This window comes from Rhinichthys klamathensis, unplaced genomic scaffold, assembly GCF_029890125.1.
Source record: "Rhinichthys klamathensis goyatoka isolate OS25496 unplaced genomic scaffold, OSU_Roscu_1.1 h1tg000006l_1, whole genome shotgun sequence".
NCBI classification, from domain to species: domain Eukaryota; kingdom Metazoa; phylum Chordata; class Actinopteri; order Cypriniformes; family Leuciscidae; genus Rhinichthys; species Rhinichthys klamathensis.
Window position 1 is genome coordinate 8,998,003 of NW_026606559.1, and position 22,316 is coordinate 9,020,318.

The 22,316-nt window shown below is 37.5% G+C and overlaps 1 protein-coding gene across 2 annotated transcripts in view; it reads right to left on the reverse strand.

The window, feature by feature from the left end:
• Window positions 1-345: 345 nt before the first annotated feature.
• ube3d (ubiquitin protein ligase E3D) overlaps window positions 346-22,316 on the reverse strand; it is a 35,092-nt gene continuing 13,121 nt past the window's right edge. For both annotated transcript variants that reach the window (XM_056258243.1, XM_056258236.1), the window contains exons 9-10: window positions 11,810-11,948; window positions 346-473 (exon numbers count right to left, since the gene is read on the reverse strand). In XM_056258243.1, the coding sequence (XP_056114218.1) occupies window positions 453-473; window positions 11,810-11,948 (160 nt within the window). In that variant the 3' untranslated portion in view covers window positions 346-452. The remainder of the gene's footprint in view (window positions 474-11,809; window positions 11,949-22,316) is intronic.

The following is a 22,316-nucleotide window of genomic DNA, read 5'->3' on the forward strand; positions in this document are numbered from 1 at the left end:
ATGACATGCAGGCGTTTTCTTAAGGAAAAGTGTGTTCCCCCCCCGTCATTAAACATTGGCATCATGATGCGTTATTAAGCACAGTGAACTCAAAGCTTATTCAGGACGCTCTATGAACACATTTACTCGGTCACGTCTGGGAACGCAGTGTTTCCAGTCACTCGCTGGACCGCACACTCAAGAACTCGGACACCATTCCTAAGATAGACAGTGAGTCAAAGTACCGGTAACATGTTTTAAGAGTGCATGGAGTGATGTTCAATGTCCTTGTAATGAAGCATGATGGGTATTACACCGGTACAGATTGCAAGATACGAGACGTCAACAAAATGCAGATCATTAGACTGTAGAACAAAACACTTTTATTTAAAAAAAACTTTGTAATATTTAGCATTTGCAGGCTATAAGAGCATGACCTGCTGATAAACTGGTCCGCCGTGAACTGGAGTACATCACATCCGCATGTAGGCCACCTGATGAGAGAGGAGGAACAGACGAGGTTTAGCACCACACGATATAATACTGTATCAACACAGTGCAAAAGCATAGTACTACATACTAAAATGTGCATTATAAATTGCAAACTGTATCCCTCAATGCAATGCACTCAACTAACCTTACAATTGAAATGGAGTAATAAATACTACTTTATAATATAAAATATAAAAATATTATAATATATTAAAAAAATAATACGTTTGTTATGTTGGTTATGGGTTTGTCGAGTATGCTATGAGTGTTCTCTTAATTGTATTATGGGCGGGGCACTTAGCTAATTAAATAAATTGAAATCATGGGGTGGGTCAGTTGATTGTGAGACCTATTTATATCCCTGTATTAAATGTGTCCGCCTGAAGAAGACCCAGTGGGGTCGAAACGTTGCTTTTTTATTAAATATGGGAGCATAAAGCAGTGTTGCGGACATTACATTTTCTTTTACTTCAGTAATAAATACTAGCCATGTTTTTTCTTAATTCATTATCTACCTCACTATATTCTATACACCATATTCTAATTCACTATCAATTGACAACCAACTGCACTAAATTTAATTTTAAAAATGCAAAATAGTTCCACTCACTGAAGGTTGCAAAGCAAATTGGTTCACATTTACAACCATACAAAAGTCGTATGTCGGAAAAAAAAAATTGTAATGTTTTTGAAATAAGGCTGCAAAATGCAGAAAACAATAATAAAGTGAAATATTATTACGATTTAAAATGACTGTTTAATATAATTTAAAAATGTAATTTATTCCTGTGATCAAAGCTGAATCTCCAGCATCATTACTCCAGTCTTCAGTGTCACATGATCCTTCAGAAATCACTCTAATATGATGATTTGCTGCTCAAGAAACATTTCTAATTATTATCAATGTTGAAAACAGTTGTACTGCTTCATATTTTTGTAGAAACTGTGATGCATTTTATTTTTCAGAATTCTTTGATGAATGTAAAGTTCAAAAGGACAGGATTCATTTGAAATAGAAATCTTTTGTAGCTTTAAAAATGTATTTACAGTCCCTTTTGATCAATTTCATGTTAAAAGTACTGAATAAAAGTAGATTTCTTTATAAAAAAAATAATTCTCACTGAGCCGTAACAAGTCCTCTATGACTTCTATGATTCATAAGCAGTGATCCACAGCTAGGTGTGCATTAGGCTGCAAGTTTAATCACTTCAGAAACGACATGACAAATGACAAAATCTGGGATTTACATTAAAAATACGAAAACTAAATAGATCAATAGTCAAAAATGGCCATAATGTAAAACGCGTGCCAAACAGAGAAGAGCAGCTTCACGCCGGCCTCGAGTCCTGTGACGGACGATGTTGAACTCGGTACACAGTAAAGACATTCATAATGCTAGAAAACATTTACATTTCTAATAAATGCTGTTCTTTCTATTCAGAAAATAATCCTGAAAACGCATTTAGTTTTCACAAAAATATGAAGCAGCACACAACTGCATTGATAATAATCAGAAATGTTTCTTGAGCAGCAAATCATCATATCATAGTGATTTCTGAAGGATCATGTGACACTGAAGACTGGAGTAATGATGCTGAAAATTCAGCGTTGTATAAATTACATTTTAAATTGAAAACAGTTATTTTAAATGGTTTATAGCTTATAATATTTCACAATATTACTGTTTTACTCTATTTTTGATCAAATAAATGAAAAAAAACAACAACAAAAAAACACACAAAAACATTTACTGACCCCAAACTTGTTGTTGGTTTAGATTGAAATTAAATGACAAATTAATTTAAATTGGATGCAAATCATAGCATAACTCTCTGGAGCTGTGATTGTGTCTGATATTAACTGGATTAACTTCCCTCTGAACACTGGAAAACATCTCTTCATGCAACCTGGTTCGACTCAAAGAGCTTCTTTATCTATATAGGTCAGGTGTTTGTGTGCGAGTTGAAGGCGTTGAATGAACTATACACAGCATTCCCAGAGGCACATATGCTTGACGATGTCTGCCTGCCACTTTATCATCACAGCACTACAAAAATTGGCAAGATGAGAGATAGTTTTCCACTTGATGGAGAAAGTTCAATGTCTCCAACAGCTACAGCAGAGGAAACACGTGGCCAGCCAGAGAAACAAGTTGATTATCTGAATTCAGACTAAACCATGGCTACAAAAGTAATCCCACAAAGTAGCTTGTTTAATGTAACGCTAAGCTTTAAATCACTGAGTTTTTTTATGTAGAGTTTTCCAAAATCTCCACTTATTAGGTAACATTTCAGTTAGGATGAGAAGATTGCTGCCTATATAGACGACCCATTCTCACTCCCAACGCATCAAAAGCTGAAGTCGCGTTTGTTTAGCTATTAAGACGCTGAAGGTCGTCACTATGATCGATGAACTAGGAACTCAATTGCTTTCAATGACAAACCTTTGGTGTCAATATATACACAGACACAAAGGGCATGGGAATTTCATTGTCATGAAATTATATAATTTAATTGTATTTACATTACACTATTTAGACATTTTTGAGAAGCTAACATGACCCCTAAACCTAACCATTTGTCAATATAAAACACAGGCAGATGCAACAACAGCCAATTACAAATATCCCACGTCTTCCAAGACCAAATGATTGATTTGCGTGATAAACAAAACCCAAAACCGATCATCGTCTCCACCTGCCGTAACACTTAAAGGGGTGATGAACTGAGAAATCAAATTTTCCTTGAGCTTTTGACATCTAAGAGGTCATCAAATTATAAGAATATCCTGTACGTTTCAGAACTGAAAACGTCCTTGTTAGTCCAATAAAAGCTTTTATTGACACCAGGCTCAGCAAACGACTCGTTTTTCAAAGTGGGGAACTATGACGACAAAGAGGATAAAACACCACCCCCGCAGAAGAAGATCACCGCCTACTTCAACACGGCCGGTTTAGCCCCGCCCACCGATTCGCGCATTACACGAAACTCATTATAATATGCAAAACTGTTATCCACTCACAGCAGTGGGCGTTTACTTCCAAGTCTTCAATGCGAGACGCCCATAAAAACCGAGCGTTTTTGAGCTAGGCTCAAAACTAGGGTAGAAAATAGCCTATTACTTATTCATTTTGATGTTTTTGAATGTAAAAACCAAGCGAACGTCATAAGTTGACCTCAGACAACAATATAAAACAATTTAAAAAGCCAGTTCATGACCCCTTTAAATTGCAAACATTCAGATATTGCCGTATGATGAAGCATTACGTCAGCTTGGCATTGGTGCGTCTCATGAATGATTGTGCTAAAGTTTGGATTTATCTTCTGAATGAGATATGACTGGATTTATCTTCTGAAACTGATATGACTGATCATTTTCAGTGAGTGAAACAAAGATATTGTATGGCTTTAGAAGACTTAGAATGCAACAAAAGTATGTTGTCAGTTTTTGCAATAAATCCATGTGACATCTGCCAGAAGTGGTTAAGTTTAGGGTAGGGATTAGGTGTTCAAAGACATCTATAGGTGTAAATATACATATAAAACAAAATAATTTCTACTTTTTGTCAATATAGAGACACCTAAAGGCGGGCATACACTGTGCGATGTCTGTGCGATTTCAGCAAGGTACCTACTCACACTGAACGAGTAAATCACATGCGATGTAAAGCCAAAGTTCAGGATTTATGTGCTCTCACTATACGGTCCGATCATCGAGCTTGACTTCACTGCTCACACTATACGTGTGAAATATCTGCGTTCTGGATTGCGCCTATAGACGATATCAGAGATATTGTCAAAACAAGCATCAGCTATCAATATCAAGATGATTAACCATTCCAATTTATGCATTAAATTATTATTAGTATTATTGTATTATCATTATTAGGGGAGGCCTAGGCTAATTTTATTATTAAATTGATCTGCTATTATAATTAATTTGCCACGCAATAATTTCACAGCACATAAAATATTACAGCTTACTCCTCATTGACAATTGTCTAAAACATTTAGGTCGATTAGAATGAATTATAGGCATATAATTAACAGTCTATAATATGTCCGAACATTGCAATAATTAGTCATCAATGAAAATTAAAAACAGGTTTATTTCAAAAACATTGTTTAACAAATTAATAAAAGAGGCGTTACATCGCAGGTGGCTTGGAAGACGTGGGTAATATATGGTTAATCCATTTTGCAACACGAACTGGAGGTAAGCAACAGTAATTTGTAGCTATAGTGGGGATACTCCACTTTTTTTGGAAATAGGCTCATTTTACAACTCCCCCAGAGTTAAACTGTTGAGTTTTACCGTTTTTGAATCCATTCAGCCGATTTCCGGTTCTGGCGGTACCACTTTTAGCATAGCTTAGCATACATCATTGAAGTGGACAAGACCATTAGCATTTCTCAAAAAAAAATGACCAAAGAGTTTAGATATTTTTCTAAAATAATGATATGATGCAGCGCCTGAAAATAGGTCACGTTGGAAGTTACCGAGCTGGGGACTATTTTCAGGCGCTGCGTCATATCATTACGCCTGCTGCACTCATGGTACGGCAGTGAAGTTTCTTGATTATTACGCAGGAATGAGAGTATAGTTCCTAGCCATATCAGCCTAGAAAATCGCAACTTTACATTTTCCGTCGATCTTAGTGCACGATGTAACTACAGAAGAGTCAAGTTTTAAATAGGAAAAATATCGAAACTCTTTGGTCATTTTTTTTTTTGCTAATGAAATGCTAATGGTCTTGTCCACTTCAATGATGTATGCTAAGCTATGCTAAAAGTGGTACCGCCAGAACCGGAGATCGGCTGAATGGATTCAAAAACGGTAAAACTCAACAGTTTAACTCTGGGGGAGTTGTAAAATGAGCCTATTTCCAAAAAAAGTGGAGTATCCCTTTAAAGATCTCCCCGTTTTCGTTTTTATTTTTATTAACTTTTTTGCTGCAGATGAAATGGTTAAACTTCTGTCTTCGCGCAGGCACAATGAGGGAAAAAACACTGAGTTTAGGGCAATCGGTTCATAGCTTTGCTTCAACTGTGCGATAGAGTCACGAGGAGCGACCAAAATTTCTGACATGCCAGAAATTCATCCGACCATCCAATTGTCGATCGGGAGAGGTTAACCGCCTCTCATTTCTCCCTGTACACTGCATGAACACTGCACGACAAAGCTCAAAAAATCGGTCCGACCCGAAAAAGAGTCGCACGAGTCAAAATTCGGCTCAAAATCGGACGAAAAGCACACCGTGTATGCCCGCCATAATGGAACCAAAGTGTCTTAATAGTGACGCTAAAGGTGCTTGAGCATGCTTTAGCTTTAGATGCCGTGAGTAAGAATAGGTTTAGCCCAAAAAAAAAAAAAAAAAAAAAAACACAATGTCCAAAACTTCACATGTTCCACATAATTATCACTCATTAAAAATTGGTAGCAGACACACCTCACACCTCACACCTCAAGTGTTACAGATCCTTCAAAAACACCCCATTTCACAGGAATTCCTGAACACTGCGTGTAAAATTCTCTTTATCTTCTTTTTTTCTGTCAGAAATATAGACTCTTTTGCAGAGAATAAAGCTCCACCTTTTCCTTCATGGGTCAAGCGCTAAAACTCTTCACAGTGAGTTGGGGGGAAAAAGACTCCCGAGAGACACATGTTTTGTCTCCTTACTTTGGAGCAAATATGCCGAGGAAACAACAGTAACTGAGGCAAGCCTTTCAACCAGGATATCTGCCTGATTCCAATGCACGTCTGCTTCAAAGAGATGCCATATTTTGTTTTTATTCATTAGTATTCTTCTTTTCCACTGAAAGGCATTTCAGCTTAAGCAATGCGGACGTGAGGTACTAACGTCAGCTTAGCCGAAGGTGGGCAATTAAAAATGACATCAACTGAGGTGACGGGTAACTAAACTTTCACTTATTAGCTGCAAAGATTAAAGAAAAAAATATTTGAAGTGTCACATGTAGAAGGTAGTAAGAAGAGCCGTGCTATTGTCACGGAAACTCATGCGTAATTATTCTGCTGGATCTGTAAATCACCAGGTGCTCATGTCTACACAGTTGTGGACAGAATTATGGGCACCCCTGGGAAATATGATCAAAGATGGCAGTAAAAGATCTTTCATTAAAAGAATTTGCAAAAATCTAACCTTTCTTTGAAGTAAAAGAATCAAAAGTGTGTGTGTGTGTGTGTTAGAGGATGGATACCCGAACCGAGCTCGACGGGACCCGACGGTACCGGACACATATTTTGAAATGACGTTCGGGTTCGGGTCGGGCTCGGTCACGTCGGCGCAACAAGGCATTGAACATTTGAAATTTAAAACAGCTTATTATAATGTTTAACTGGATGCAAATGTTTGTTTTTGTGATTAAAATAAATTTAAAATATTACCCTAACATCCATCTTCATGTGTGCGGAAATATGTTTATGTTGCTGTGACAACGCGCAACACGTGCGTGCATAATATTGCATATTTGGCTACATGTGGCTGGCAGCGCAACGATGGAAGACGTTAAAAAGAAGTTGGCCTCAGGAGATTTTAAAACCAGCCTAAACATTGAAGGATGGATTATGTGAATAGATCCCATGTTACAGTTTTATTAGCCACACAGTTTTCGAGGAAAAATGGTAAGAGTGATTGGTAACACTTTATAATAACTGCATGCTATTAATCATTTGTTAAGCATGAGTAAACAGTCAATTCATCATTTATAAAGCATTAATAGACATTAATAAACAGTTTATAAATACAGCTATAAACGCTTTTTTTCTTGATTTATAAGCATATCTATAATGCGTTTAATAATTGTATTTTCATACGTTGTTAATGATCAATTAATAATTTCTAAATGAAGTATAGCATTATTTACAAACCAGTTATTTAAGAGTTGTCAGTCATTCATAAGATCACTTAGAAAGTGTAAGTAAATGTAGTAAATACAGGTAGTTATAAAGCATTTAGTAGTGGTTAGTTAACTATTTTGTGAGCTAATCTAAAGTGAGGACTATTCATGCCTTGTAAAGCATTTATAAAGGAGATTTGAAGGCGCATCAATCTTCTAAACAGTAACATGTAACTAACACAACACAGTGATACAGAACATAGAAATATTTAACAGCCTTTAAATCTCCTTTATAAATGCTTTACAAGGCATGAATAGTCCTCACTTTAGATGAACTCATAAACATAGTTAACTGACCACTACTAAATGCTTTATAACTACCCGAATTAACCCTGAATTACAGCATAAATACATGTTAATAAAGCATTTATTAACACACTAAGTAACCATCACTATATGTCTGAATAATAAGATGTATGAATGTACATTTAAATAGTTTATTAATCATTTACTTACACGTTCTAAGTAATCTTATGAACCACTGAAAACTCTTAAATAACTGGTTTATAAAAAATGCAATTATTCATTTAGAAATAATAAATTGATCATTAATAAAGGATGAAAATACAATTATTAAATAAATTATAGATATGCTTGTAAATCAAGAAGAAAGCATTTATAGTTGTATTTATAAACTGCTTATTTATGTCTATAAATGTTTTATGAATGATGAATTAACTGTTTACTAATGCTTAACTAATGATTATTAGCGTGTAGTTATTATAAAGTGTTACCGAGTGATTTTCATTTCAATAAGCTGCATTTGTGTTACGTTTATGTTTTGTTCTGTTAACTTGGGCAATTTTTGGTAGACCTAGCTTTGTTCATTTCATTTCAATTGGCTATTTGTTTGGGCCTATTGTGCGCGCCTGTGTTAACATGCACTTTGTTGGACGTGTGCGGCGCACGCTGATGCGTTGCGCACATCTGTAAACATTTCCGAATGCCTTCCAGTTGCTAAATAAAAGCGGGCTTTCTACACAAACAAACGTACGTGTCATTAGTAGGCTATGAGAATTTTTTTTTTTTTTTTTTACTGTGTCAGGCTCGGGTCGGGCTCGGACATAAATATCTTAATGCCTGTCGGGCTCGGGTCGGGTTCGGTTACTGCCCTGTCGGACGCGGGCCGGGCTCGGACAGAAAAATGCGGCCCGATCCGCACTCTAGTGTGTGTGTGTGGGGTGGGGGATCACATTATTGGTGCTTTTCCACTGCATGGTAGGATGTGGGTGGGGTTATAGACTGATCGTTATAGTTTAGCCACCTCTACTGACATCATCGTAAACGCGACACAAACAAACACACAACACAGGAGCAATGGAGCATATCGATGGAATGGTGTTCACGATTGTGGATGTTTTTCACTGCAAGACGAAGAAGTTTGTTTGTTCAGGTTTGGTGTCTCGTGTCGCAAATCCAATGAAGCTGGTAGTGACAATTCTCTCTGACCAATCAGTGATCGGTTTCACAGGAGTATAAATGTGAGTAAACACAAAGGCCAAATTCCCTTAATAACCCATCACAATGAGTGAAACCAAAGAATATTGTTCTAATGTGCATCAAAAGATTGTTGAGCTTCACAAAATAGAAAGTGGCTGTAAAAAGAAATAGCTAAAGCATTGAGGATTCCCATTTCCATCATCACGGCAATTATTAAAAAGTTCCAATCAACTAAAGATGTCATGAATCTGTTATGACGTGTGCCTATATTGTCTTAATGCACGGTGAGGAGGAAAGATTGAGTGGCCAAGGACTCTCCAAAGATCACAGAAGGAGAATTGCTGTGATTAGTTGGGGTCAGAAAGATAAAAAAATAAAATAAAAATAAAAATCTAACAACCCCTACATCATGTTTGGGAGGGTTTCAAGAAAAATCATCCAAAAACAAACTCCAGCATATTCAGTTGTCCGACACGACTGGAACTTCAAAAGGGACCGGATCCTATGGTCAGATGGACTAAAAAAGAGCTTTTTGGCAGCAAACACACCAGATGTGTTTGGAGCAAACAGGGATGAAAAGTACCCCATGTCCACGGTTAAATATACCGCTGGATCTTTAATGTTATGGGTCTAATTATTTTGCTGGAGGTCCTAGACATCTTGTTCAGATACATGGCATCATGGATTCTAGCAAATATCAGCAGATATAAAATCAAAACCTGACGGCCTCCGCTAGGAATCTTATAATGGGCCGTGGTTGGATCTTCCATCAGGACAATGATCCAAAACAAACATCAATATCAACACAAAAATGTGTCACTGAGCACAAAATGAAGCTTCTGCCATGACAGTCACAGTTCCCTGACCTGATGAGTGGAGTGAACTGGAGAGAGGAAGCACAAACATGGATCAGGGAATCTCCAGGATCTGGAGAGATTCTGTATGGTGGAATGGTCTCTGATCTCTTGTTCTCCAAACTCATCAGGAGAAAACTCAGAGCTGCTATCTTGGCAAAAGGAGGTTGCAAAAAGTATTTAATAAAAGAGTGCCAATAATTGTGGCCAATGTGTTTAGGAGAAAATAATTTATTTCATAATGTGATTTACCCCCACTTTTAATCGTTTAACTTCAATAAAAGGTTAGATTTCTTGCACGATTTTTTAGATGAAAGATCAAAAAGATAAACAATGTGGATTTATTTTTACAGCCATCTTTGATCATATGTACCAGAGGTACCAATAATTCTGTCCGGCTCAATCGTTAACACCCCAACCAAACACTTAACTCATGTACAGCTCACGCTCACCAGTAAAACGATGTTCGCTCCCATTCAAGCTGTTCATCTCTGTCCGGGATGCTAAGATTTCTTTACATATAAACTGATTAGGTTGTTGGTGAATTTGGGGGACACATTTGTTTTTTAGTATACTTCACCAAACTCACAAAATAATCTTGAAATTATTATATTAGAACAAAATATATTTTGTTCTAATGTCAATAATCTATATGAGAACATATGTATAACTGAATAAAACAAAAATATCTTAACCATTTTCTAATTTCATTAAAGCAGAGAATGAAAAAGAACTTTGCTGTGGCTGAGTACAGTATATCTTACTCCACTCCCTTTCAATATCTTCTCCTCCTCCTTCGCTCTTAACTGTGATGTTTACAGTGCATTTGCTATATGTATAAGCTTCATAACTTCATTATAACAATATTTGCACTCCATAACGTTAGACCTATTGCTTATTTCACATATTCTCAAACTAGCATGTCACAAAGGGCATTCTGGGTTGAGCGAGCGGGATCTGTAGAAGGTCGCTCTCTGCTCCTGAGGAAATATTACCGCTCTGCTCCGTTCACATGCTCTGCCTCAAAGCCAGATATCTCAGAGTACTTTAGTAGGAAAAAGTGTGTAAGTCACATAAATTAACCACTGGAGTACCTCAGGGTTCGGTGTTTGGCCCTTTCCTTTTCTCGATATGCACTACATACATCAATGCAATTTAACAATTAAACCAGAATTCCTTCACCCAAATAATTTAACAACAAATACACAACATCACTAAACTCTCTTTATAGAGTGCTTTTGAGATTATGTATTTTTTGTAGGCCAAAACCCAGAAATGAGTTATCATTAGCACTTCCAGGTCCATCATCCTAAAGTCAATGTGTTTTTTTAATGGGTGTTTGGTTAAATACCTGAAATAAGGTCTGTGGTTAACAGAAGCTCAAGATATTTTGCCCCCTTGTGATTTTTACTTGTCTTGAAAAAGGAAGCTGCTAACAAGTGGCTAAATGGGACTACAGAGTTTGTTGGACATTAAACGTCATCACGCCGGACAGGTAAACTCATCTACACAATAGTTGCTTTAGCAGTTTACAATCACACTCTTACAAACTATTCTAACTCAAACTTTCAGGGAATTTTTTTTTTTTTTTTTAAATAAAGACTGAAAGAGCTGTCAGAAATGGTGGTGACATTGAAATCATGCAAACGTGATGTAGTTCGTTTACAGCCTACGTTTAGCTTTTTACTTCTGCCGAATAGGCTTCAAAATTGATAAAATCTGTGTTCATTTGTTAAGATCATGATGAACAAAACGTGTAAGAATAATAAAGTCTTATAGCTAAAATTAAGCTCTCCAAAAGCCAATGGAAAAATCCTATTGGTTTTTTTCTCTCCAGGGTGATGCGAACTTACAGACTGCAAAATACATAATCACCGCAGAGCTCTATTTCATTTATTGTGTCACACGCCTACAGTACATTGCTACGCTAGTCTGTACTTTTCTAGGCAATTTTGAGACTTTGTATTGTGTTTCTCATTACTGTCTCTTAAGGATGAAAAGCTTTTTTGAGAGTCCTCTATTTGACGTCGCTTTGGATAAAAGCATCTGCTAAATGTAATGTAAAGAAGGAGTCAGAGATAATGAACTATAATGACTAAGCAGTCCAGTATGACTAAGTATGTGACCTGATATGAGTTCATGCAGCGCAGGAATGCTGGCAGCCTGGAGGTGCTGGACATCAGAAGCTTCTGGAGCTCCTCACATGAGCTCTGCGGGAGGGGGAGAGGGTGCACGCTAATGTCCTTCTCCCAGACATCCACAACACTACAACAAGAGGAAGAAAAACACAAGATATGAGAGAGAGAGAGAGAGAGAGAGAGAGAGAGAGAGAGAGAGAGAGAGAGAGAGAGAGAGAGAGAGAGAGAGAGAGAGAGAGAGAGAGAGAGAGAGAGAGAGAGAGAGAGAGAGAGAGAGAGAGAGAGAGAGAGAGAGAGAGAGAGAGAGAGAGAGAGAGAGAGAGAGAGAGAGAGAGAGAGAGAGAGAGAGAGAGAATAAAGCCACACGTCTCGTATCGTTTCTGCCTTTTCGTAAAAAAAAAGGCAAATGTGTGAGAACATTGGTTGAATCTGAGCTAAATGAAGCAAGAGTCCACTTACATGTACATTATTTTTTTAGTAAATATGTATACAGTGGAGTTCACTTGGAGACCACTATTGAAAATGCTTTTATTTTGCATTCTTTTCAAGTTTAATACTTTATTACTAATTATATTATCACCGGAACAATCCGAGTAAAAATACCAAAATTACTAATTTGCTTATATTAAGTTTACATTTACTTAATTTAGTGCAGTGTTTCTCAACCGATGCATAGCGACACAAAAGTTTGAGTGGGTCACGGAGTGTGTAGTCAAAAATAATCAACAACAAACAATGTAATTGTAAATGTTCTTTTTTGATGCAAGACTTTTATTTTGGAAGACATGCGTGAAAGCTGTTGACTCTTCTTTCAGACGCAGTTTAAGTAAAGAGTGCCTGAGAAAAACACGATGCCTGATTCAGTATCTGCTGTCAGATGAGATGTTGTTAGGCTGTATGTCACTAGGCGTGTTTCCATTACAGATTTGCGCAAAACTTTTGCGATTTTTTCTAAAGATCGATAAAAAACTATTGCGAAATGACGGCGTTTCCATTAACCGATGTTATGCGACTAAAACGTAATTATTTCCTCTCGCGATAAGTCATTCCAAAAATACTGGCAACGGACGTTGGTAGGTTTATATATATCACAGCCACCGCACTAGACATTAGTACCGGTATTATTATTAATGGAAGAAGATGTGTGTGTGTGTTATCCAAGCATTAATGGCAAGGAGAGACCCTTATTCTGTGAACGGCACACATGAGGTGTTTCTCTGTGTTTCTCCCTCATTTCTGCTCCGAGGTCGTGATTGTGGCATTTTTTTGAGGTTTAGAATCCAGTATTCCTGTAATTCTTTTTTCTTTTATGAATTTAATAAAGAACTCTGTCTCGTATTCTGTCCAAACACACCGCGTCATCTACGTCAGGTGACTGTAAATGCGCAAAAACGGTTTCCATTGTAGTTTCGCGTAATATTCCTTTTTCGAATTGCCTGAAAAACCACCTCATGCGAGCGTAAAAACTTTTTTGCGATAAACAGAAGTTTTTACGAAGTTGACGTGTTTCCATTGTGCGTAATTTCAATTCACAATTCCAATTTGCGCAATTTGAAGGGTAATGGAAACGCAGCTAGTGTCATTATTCAAACGTTATTTTCATAATGAAATCAAAAGTCTCTCACCTCAGAAATACAAACTTTCCTGTCCTGACGTTAAACTGTGCTCGCGACAGTGTTAGTGATATTCTTACAATTTATGTCTATTTAAAGAGGGACAGTACTTGGTATTTGCTTGGTTCAAATTCCTAAAAATGATTTGAGAATCCTTGGTTTAGTGATCTAGAACAGTGATTCCTACCCGGGGTGGCGTGTAAAAAAAACCCAAACATTTTTTAAATTTGTATAAAGCATTTAACAATCGCCAATCTGCGCTGCTCTTGGTAGATTGCACTGGTCATAACGGAAATGAGCTCTTTAATTTGCACATTGTCAGTAGATCACCCATAGAACTTTTTATGGGATCGCGGTCTCAAATTGGCCCCGTTCAGTAAATCAGGCCCTTAGTTTTAAATGTTTCTTTGTCAAATGGCTCACAGCATGGGTCTGGTCCATTGACTCAGGCTGATGAAGACCGACCAATAAAAATAGGTTTTGCTCAGCTAGAAAGAAAATGAGAAGGAACATTAACTGAAGGTGAGAACCGAAACCGTTTCTACCTCTGCGCAATATCTCTGCGCCCGCAGACGCAGCTGGACTTTAAATTATATTAATCTGACAGTTTGAATTTTTAATCATGTCACAGCAATCTGTCAATACGCAGCACTGAAGACAGCAGAGAAGCGGAGAGACTTATGTCCTGACACACATTATGGTGATGATCTATTCAGGACATTTCATTGACATTTACCCATCTGTGCTGTAGTTCCACAGAAAGCGCACACGCAGCTCTTAAAGTGGAAATGCTGGAGAAGCCCAGAGAGAGACGTGTGTGTCATGCAAAACTTCAAACAGGGAACCAAACCAAACATGCTTTTTGGTGGAAGTTGCTCAATTACACAACTGCGTTAATTGCATTTCATGTTACAAGAGGGTATTTAAGTATTTTTTGATATCTGATCATTTTGAATTAAAGACAGTATCTACTGTGCAATGGGAAGTCTGAGCTTCGAAGTCAATAGGCGTGTTTCCATTACAGATTTTTCTAAATATCGATAAAAAACTATTGCGAAATGACGGCGTTTCCATTAACCGATGTTATGCGACTAAAACGTCATTTTTTCGTCTCGCGATAAGTCATTCCAAAAATACTGGCAACGGACGTTGGTAGGTTTATATATATCAGAGCCACCGCACTAGAAATTATTATTATTATAAATGGAAGGAGACGTGTGTGTGTTATCCAAGCATTAATGGCAAGGAGAGACCCTTACACTGTGAACGGCACATATGAGGTGTTTCTCTGTGTTTCCCCCTCATTTCTGCTCCGAGGTCTTGATTGTTAGCCTGGTTAAAACCAGACCATTCTCAGTTGTAACTGAGTTATGGTCTGGCAAAGCATCATTTCCAGAGGGGCGTCACCAATGGACGTCGCGGATAGACCTAAACCCAATCAGAGCGATGAAGGAGATGACGTATGCAGAGCGGCGGAGAAACATCTCCGAGTGTTGTTCTTTGCTCGGTTTTTAACTAAAAGGAAACGTTCAAATCGCTTAAAACAGACGCGATAGCTGATTCGAACGAGTGATGTTCGACGGCGGCATCCATCTTTGTAATGTAGGCTACAAAATCTGCTTTAACATCCCAGCGCTGTCGTCATCGTGTAAAGCCCGCCCCAACGTTTCTGATTGGTGCCTCGATTTCAGCGGATTGGAAATGGGCTTGAATGAGCTCTTTGCCAGACTAACTTTCAGAGCAAATCTAAATTTGCCGGAAGTTGTCTGGGTTTTCCCAGGCTACTTGATTGTGGCATTTCTTTGAGGTTTAGAATCCAGTATTCATGTAATTCTTTTTTCTTTTATGAATTTAATAAAGAACTTGTCTCGTATTCTGTCCAAACACACCGCGTCTTCTACGTCAGGTGTCCTGTAAATGCGCAAAAACTGTTTCCATTGTAGTTTTGCGAAATATTCCTTTTTCGAATTGCCTGAAAAAAAAACTTATGCGAGCGTAAAAACTTTTTTGCGATAAATGGGAGTTTTTGCGAAGTTTCCATTGTGTGCATTTTCAATTCGTAATTTCAATTTGCGCAATTTGAAGGGTAACGGAAACACGGCTAATGTTTCTTTCCTACTCTTAAAGAGATATTGTTTTCATTTCTTCAGGGCCTTGATGATTTAAATCGTCTCTTAAAATACCTGAAGGCAAGCAAGCCTAAGTTTTCCCCTAGACAGCAGAAAAGCGTTTACACAAAAGAACAAACCAACAGCTTGGATCAGAATTCATAGAGGTCTCAGGTCTTTAAAGGTTATTTGTAAATAAATAAATAAAACGTTTCTAAATGTGTTTAGGCTACTATAACTAAAATTACACTTTCAACAGAAAAAAGTAGACCTGATTCCCTAAACAGATCATTAAAATTTCTGTCAAAAAGCCAGTTGATGTTTCTGATGGCACAATGTTTTCTCCTCTTTTCTTCATCAGTGCCATTTCAAATGTCAAGGCTGTCTTGTTGTTTGACATTTAACATCCTATAGAGAGCTTTAAAGTTTCAGTTGGAATCGAACACAGACTTTCTGATGCACGTCATTTCTGATATTCAGGGTGTACAGGTCGTGATGAAACGCAAAAAGCGACAGATTTTTTCTTCCGTATTGTGATGTACATCCGAATGAAATGGATTTTCGAAAAAGATGATTAGATGGAGGCAGACCTGAATGCGAGCTTGACTAAACGATTGGAGAAGTCCTGCATGCGACACCAGAGAGAAGTCTGTAGTCTCATTGAAAGATCCAGTAATGAAATTGATAAAAAAGGTTTTAAAAAAAAAGAAAGAAAGAAACATGCTCATGAGTTCACAATACATATGCATTTAGAAAATATATGAATTTTCAATTCATGCCAACTTTATAGCCTCTTTCACACAGCGCTTTGAACCCGGCAAATTGCCAGAGTGCCTTCTGTGTGAACGCAAACACGACCCGGAACGCGCGCTGTGTGAACAAAAGCCAGAACCAATGCCGTATAAGGGGTGTGTCGTAGTGAGGATTCACGAGCCTTTGCAATGACGTAGTTATCGTGCGGCTCAGTTACTCTAGAAGAAAGTTTGTGTTCGTCATCGATACAAGAAAGAACGAAAAAATGTCTGCAAACTGGACTGAAGTAGAGACCCGTCACATCCAACGTCACGCGTCTTTCCGGAACATACACGGGTTGTGTGTGAATGCGCTCTCTGATTCCGGCAAATCACTGGCAGTGTGAATGAAGCAAAATCAAACGAACCCGGGTCATATCCCGGGTCACTTTATCCGTGTATTTTCCGGAATCTCTGTGTGAAAGGGGCTTAGTTCCCTGGCTGATACAGCAAACAAACGAGCAACTAGTCACTGAATTTGCCAAAGTTTGCAAGTTTCACAGCATTGGATCTTTGACGAATATTCAAGAGTTTAAGAAACTTAAAGGGATACTCCACTTTTTTTGGAAATAGGCTCATTTTACAACTCCCCCAGAGTTAAACTGTTGAGTTTTTACCGTTTTTGAATCCATTCAGCCGATCTCCGGTTCTGGCGGTACCACTTTTAGCATAGCTTAGCATACACCATTGAAGTGGACAAGACCATTAGCATTTCTCAAAAAAAAATGACCAAAGTGTTTCGATATTTTTCCTATTTAAAACTTGACTCTTCTGTAGTTACATCGTGCACTAAGACCGACGGAAAATGTAAAGTTGCGATGTTCTAGGCTGATATGGCTAGGAACTATACTCTCATTCCTGCGTAATAATCAAGAAACTTCACTGCCGTACCATGAGAGCAGCAGGCGTAATGATATGACGCAGCGCCTGAAAATAGGCCACCTTCCGTCAAAACAACGGAACTATTTTCAGGCGCTGCATCATATCATTACGCCTGCTGCACTCATGGTACGGCAGTGAAGTTTCTTGATTATTACGCAGGAATGAGAGTATAGTTCCTAGCCATATCAGCCTAGAAAATCGCAACTTTACATTTTCCGTCGGTCTTAGTGCACGATGTAACTACAGAAGAGTCAAGTTTTAAATAGAAAAAATATCAAAACTCTTTGGTCATTTTTTTTTTAGAAATGCTAATGGTCTTGTCCACTTCAATGGTGTATGCTAAGCTATGCTAAAAGTGGTACCGCCAGAACCGGAGATCGGCTGAATGGATTCAAAAACGGTAAAACTCAACAGTTTAACTCTGGGGGAGTTGTAAAATGAGCCTATTTCCAAAAAAAGTGGAGTATCCCTTTAAAAGGTAAATTATTAAATATTCCACCAGTGTTTGTCAACCAGTAGAAATTCTGCTGTACTCTTTATACTTGCATATATATATCTAACACAATTTTTAAAATCTGACACCGTTTAGAAAACTTACTCTACAAACTGCCACAGACAATGAGTGAAGACGGCTCTTGTTTATAACTGGAGTGATTTAGTTTTGTTGTGTATGTTTGAGTAGAGACTGTGTGACTGAAGTGTGTGGTTGCTGTCCAATGTTTCAACTTGCTTCTCAAATGTATAATTCATCTGATGTCCATTAGTATGTATTATATTAATGAACCCAATTCTAAATAAGACAATCAAATGAAATAAAGTACCATTCATTTGTAAAATATTTAATTTACTGAATTATCAAAAACATTTAAATACGGGATTATACACTCACCTAAAGGATTATTAGGAACACCATACTAATACTGTGTTTGACCCCCTTTCGCCTTCAGAACTGCCTTAATTCTACGTGGCATTGATTCAACAAGGTGCTGAAAGCATTCTTTAGAAATGTTGGCCCATATTGATAGGATAGCATCTTGCAGTTGATGGAGATTTGTGGGAGGCACATCCAGGGCACGAAGCTCCCGTTCCACCACATCCCAAAGATGCTCTATTGGGTTGAGATCTGGTGACTGTGGGGGCCATTTTAGTACAGTGAACTCATTGTCATGTTCAAAAAAACAATTTGAAATGATTCGAGCTTTGTGACATGGTGCATTATCCTGCTGGAAGTAGCCATTAGAGGATGGGTACATGGTGGCCATAAAGGGATGGACATGGTCAGAAACAATGCTCAGGTAGGCCGTGGCATTTAAACGATGCCCAATTGGCACTAAGGGGCCTAAAGTGTGCCAAGAAAACATCCCCCACACCATTACACCACCACCACCAGCCTGCACAGTGGTAACAAGGCATGATGGATCCATGTTTTCATTCTGTTTACGCCAAATTCTGACTCTACCATCTGAATGTCTCAACAGAAATCGAGACTCATCAGACCAGGCAACATTTTTCCAGTCTTCAACTGTCTGATTTTGGTGAGCTCTTTCAAATTGTAGCCTCTTTATGTTTTTCCCTTTTCACACCATTCTTTGTAAACCCTAGAAATGGTTGTGCGTGAAAATCCCAGTAACTGAGCAGATTGTGAAATACTCAGACCGGCCCGTCTGGCACCAACAACCATGCCATGCTCAAAATAGCTTAAATCACCTTTCTTTCCCATTCTGACATTCAGTTTGGAGTTCAGGAGATTGTCTTGACCAGGACCAAACCCCTAAATGCATTGAAGCAACTGCCATGTGATTGGTTGATTAGATAATTGCATTAATGAGAAATTGAACAGGTGTTCCTAATAATCCTTTAGGTGAGTGTATATGGGATCATACGGAAGTAAACAAGACAGCCATTAAAGTAAGCGTTTGTGCATTTATTTATAGTGTGATCAGCCGCCGAAGCCAGTAAATTTGAACGCAGGCAATATAAAAAACAAAGAGATGATGGATGTGAGAAAAAAGAGCAGATTTTTTAAACATTTATGATACGAGCCCTTGATGTTTTGCTTGTATCTGATCTGTCACTGTAATACTTCTGAGTTGGGACACATCACTGTCTTTAATGACAACCCTTCGCAACTCTTGAGAACTTGTAAGTAAAACATTTGAAGTGACTCCCATGAGCGCAGAATTTGACGAATGTCGACGTAAAAGTCGCATGAATTCTGAAATGACTGTTCAGACTGAGGTCGGATTGAAAAACATCTGACCTGTATCGGATTAGTTCCACATAAGGAAGTGGTACACATCGGACTTGAAAGATCAGATTCCATGTGATTTGGGCCACATTTACCTGCTGTCTGAATGTACGTACCTAAGTGAGCAGTTGAAATGTGGACCAGACATTATGTGGACAGTCAAAAGTCTGCTTCCTAAGAGTTTCCTCTGATTAGCATAACGGCTCAGGGCCTGTATACGAGCTCCATGAATCATGTTTGATCCCACCACCTCAACACACTCAAACGCATCTGTAAGCGCCGGGTAGGAAAAGAGGCAGAGTTAATGTACACTTGGAAAAAAAAGGAGAGCGAGACGAGGTAAGGGTGTAAAGAGTCGTGACGACCTTCTGGTGTCAGAGACAATACAGTGCAGGACGCCCACCCACAATCCCTGCCCACCCACAAGCACATCTTTGGCTCCTCAAGCTCTTACAAAGGGAACATTTAACGTTTTGAAGAAGGATGAGAGCATTTCTCTGCTGCGCTTGCGGATTTACAGTATATTTATGGCTACCGGCGGTCATATTTTCACAATTTTTACAGTGGCATTTCCTTCAATTTATTACTAATTATTTTTAAATGATCAATTGGCTACTTCTGATATTGAAATCACAATTATTAATGTTAATAAATACTGCCCTGCAAAGGCAAAATGCAGTAACTGCATATTGTTAAAACTTCATGACAGAAATAGTCTCTTTTGATATTTCTATATTTGAATAGTATTTATGTGTGCAAATTTACTTTGTAATAATGATGACTTAATAAATGTATTAACATTCATCAGCACCCAAAATGTTTACTGAAACACTACAAAAATATTGTCTCATTATCAATCTAGTTGACATGTTTGCTGTTTGACGCTTCAAACTGTTTCTCTCTGATGCTGAAACCGAGAAGAGCGTGTTAAAAGTTTTCATTTCAATTTTCAAATGAGCATGACTTTATTAGCATGACTGTGTATCACATTGTTGCAAAAAACAACAACATACAGTATAGATCATGTCTTGTTTCTGTGAATGTATAAAGTGCCTGAAATTTAAACAAGGCAAGTATTGGTTGTTGGTTCGTAAACACTGAAAAATCTTAAAGCCTATTGCCTTTAAACGATCAACACGATCATGAACGTTGTCGAGAAACCTCTTGCACATAATCTACTACATGCCTTCTGTCGTCTGATTGATAGTTTATACTTCTTTAGCAAGCTAAAGGCCTTTTAGTATCATTGTATAAATGTCCACCTTCTTTTTGCAGTGAAATATTTACTGATTTTTTTTATAACATATAATCCATCAGCCTCTCAATCATACTTGTATTGTTTTATATGCTTTAAAACTACAGAGCTTTGATAATAAAACTAAGCATTTAAATATCATCTTACTAAGACATGTTATTGGGAGATAGAGTGACAGCTGATATTTATATGATGTTTATGTAAATGTAAGTATATGCTGTACTGCTACACAGATCTTATTGATTTACATTACATTTTTCTTTTTGGTTGTATAAATATCAGCATCTGCACCAAATTGCATATTTTTGCTTAGTTTGGGCCACTGAATAAAATTGATGTGTTTTTTTTCCTCGAGTATGAGCTCCATAACGCCTGATGTATCAAATATGAAAAAAAAAAATGAAAAAAAACATTTAAAAAAAAAAAAAAAAACATTTTGTCTAAAGGTTCCATTTAAAAACATTATATTTTTCTCACAATTTTTTTTGCATTTCAAGCTTTACAGGTTTAATCAGTATTTTGGATTCCCAATAAAAATATATCTAAAAATTTTCACAAGATAAATTCATGTGAGAATTGTGTTCGGGATGCTTGATATTGGATTTTGGCTGATATTCGATATGCCGATATTTTCAAACTAATTTTGCCCGATGCCGATATATATTTGTATTTTTTTTAAGTGCAAAAAAAGCTTATTAAAGCTTCTATTAAAGTTCTCAGTCAAGAGCAGTGAGTGATTTCCTCTGTGTTTTGTTGTTTTATTAACATTAAAGGGATAGTTCTCCCAAAAATTTAAATTGTCATCATTTACTCTCTCAAGTTTCTTTCTTCTGTTGAAAAAAAAAGTTATTTGGAAGAATGTGGCTAACCAAACAGTTGCTGTACTCCAGTGACTTTCATAGTATATTTAAGCACAAGAAAGAAATGAATACAGGTTTGTAACAACATTAGAGTGAGTAAATAATGGCAGATTTTTTATTTCTGGGTGCAGTGTCTCTTTAAGGACAAGCGGCAGCATATTATTACTGTCTCTTTAAGAACTGCATGCGACGCGTCTAATATACACGCATTTGACAAGCAGATTTTCTCTGTTTGCTTTCACTTTAGACATAACCAACTTTGTTTATGTAAACCTAGAGTTTATTTGTATTTATATCAAAAACTGCGCGAGACGCACACCCCTAGTTGGAAGTTTAAGTTGCTGGCGCTGGCGCTCATGCTTCGTTCGCGGTCGTCACGTGCGCATAGGAAACAGGCCACCCTAACGGCAAGGCTCATCGGCAGAAATATTCATATCGGCCGATGCCGATGATGGTCATTTTAAGCTTTTATCGGCCGATACCGATGTTGTCCCGATATCATCGTGCATCCCTAAATTGTGTACCATTTGTTTTCACAGAATATATCTAGTCTATTTTCCTTTGCATTTAGCAGATTTTTTTTCTTGTTTTAAGCATCGAAAGTAACAAACTAGTGATGTTTATTTTTATGTCATGCTAATGCTGTTTACCAGGGTTTAAAAGTGCCCTTAACATTGGGTCTAAAAAGTATGAATTTTAAAACAAGATCCTCCCAGAGTTAACAGGGTGCATCTTTTT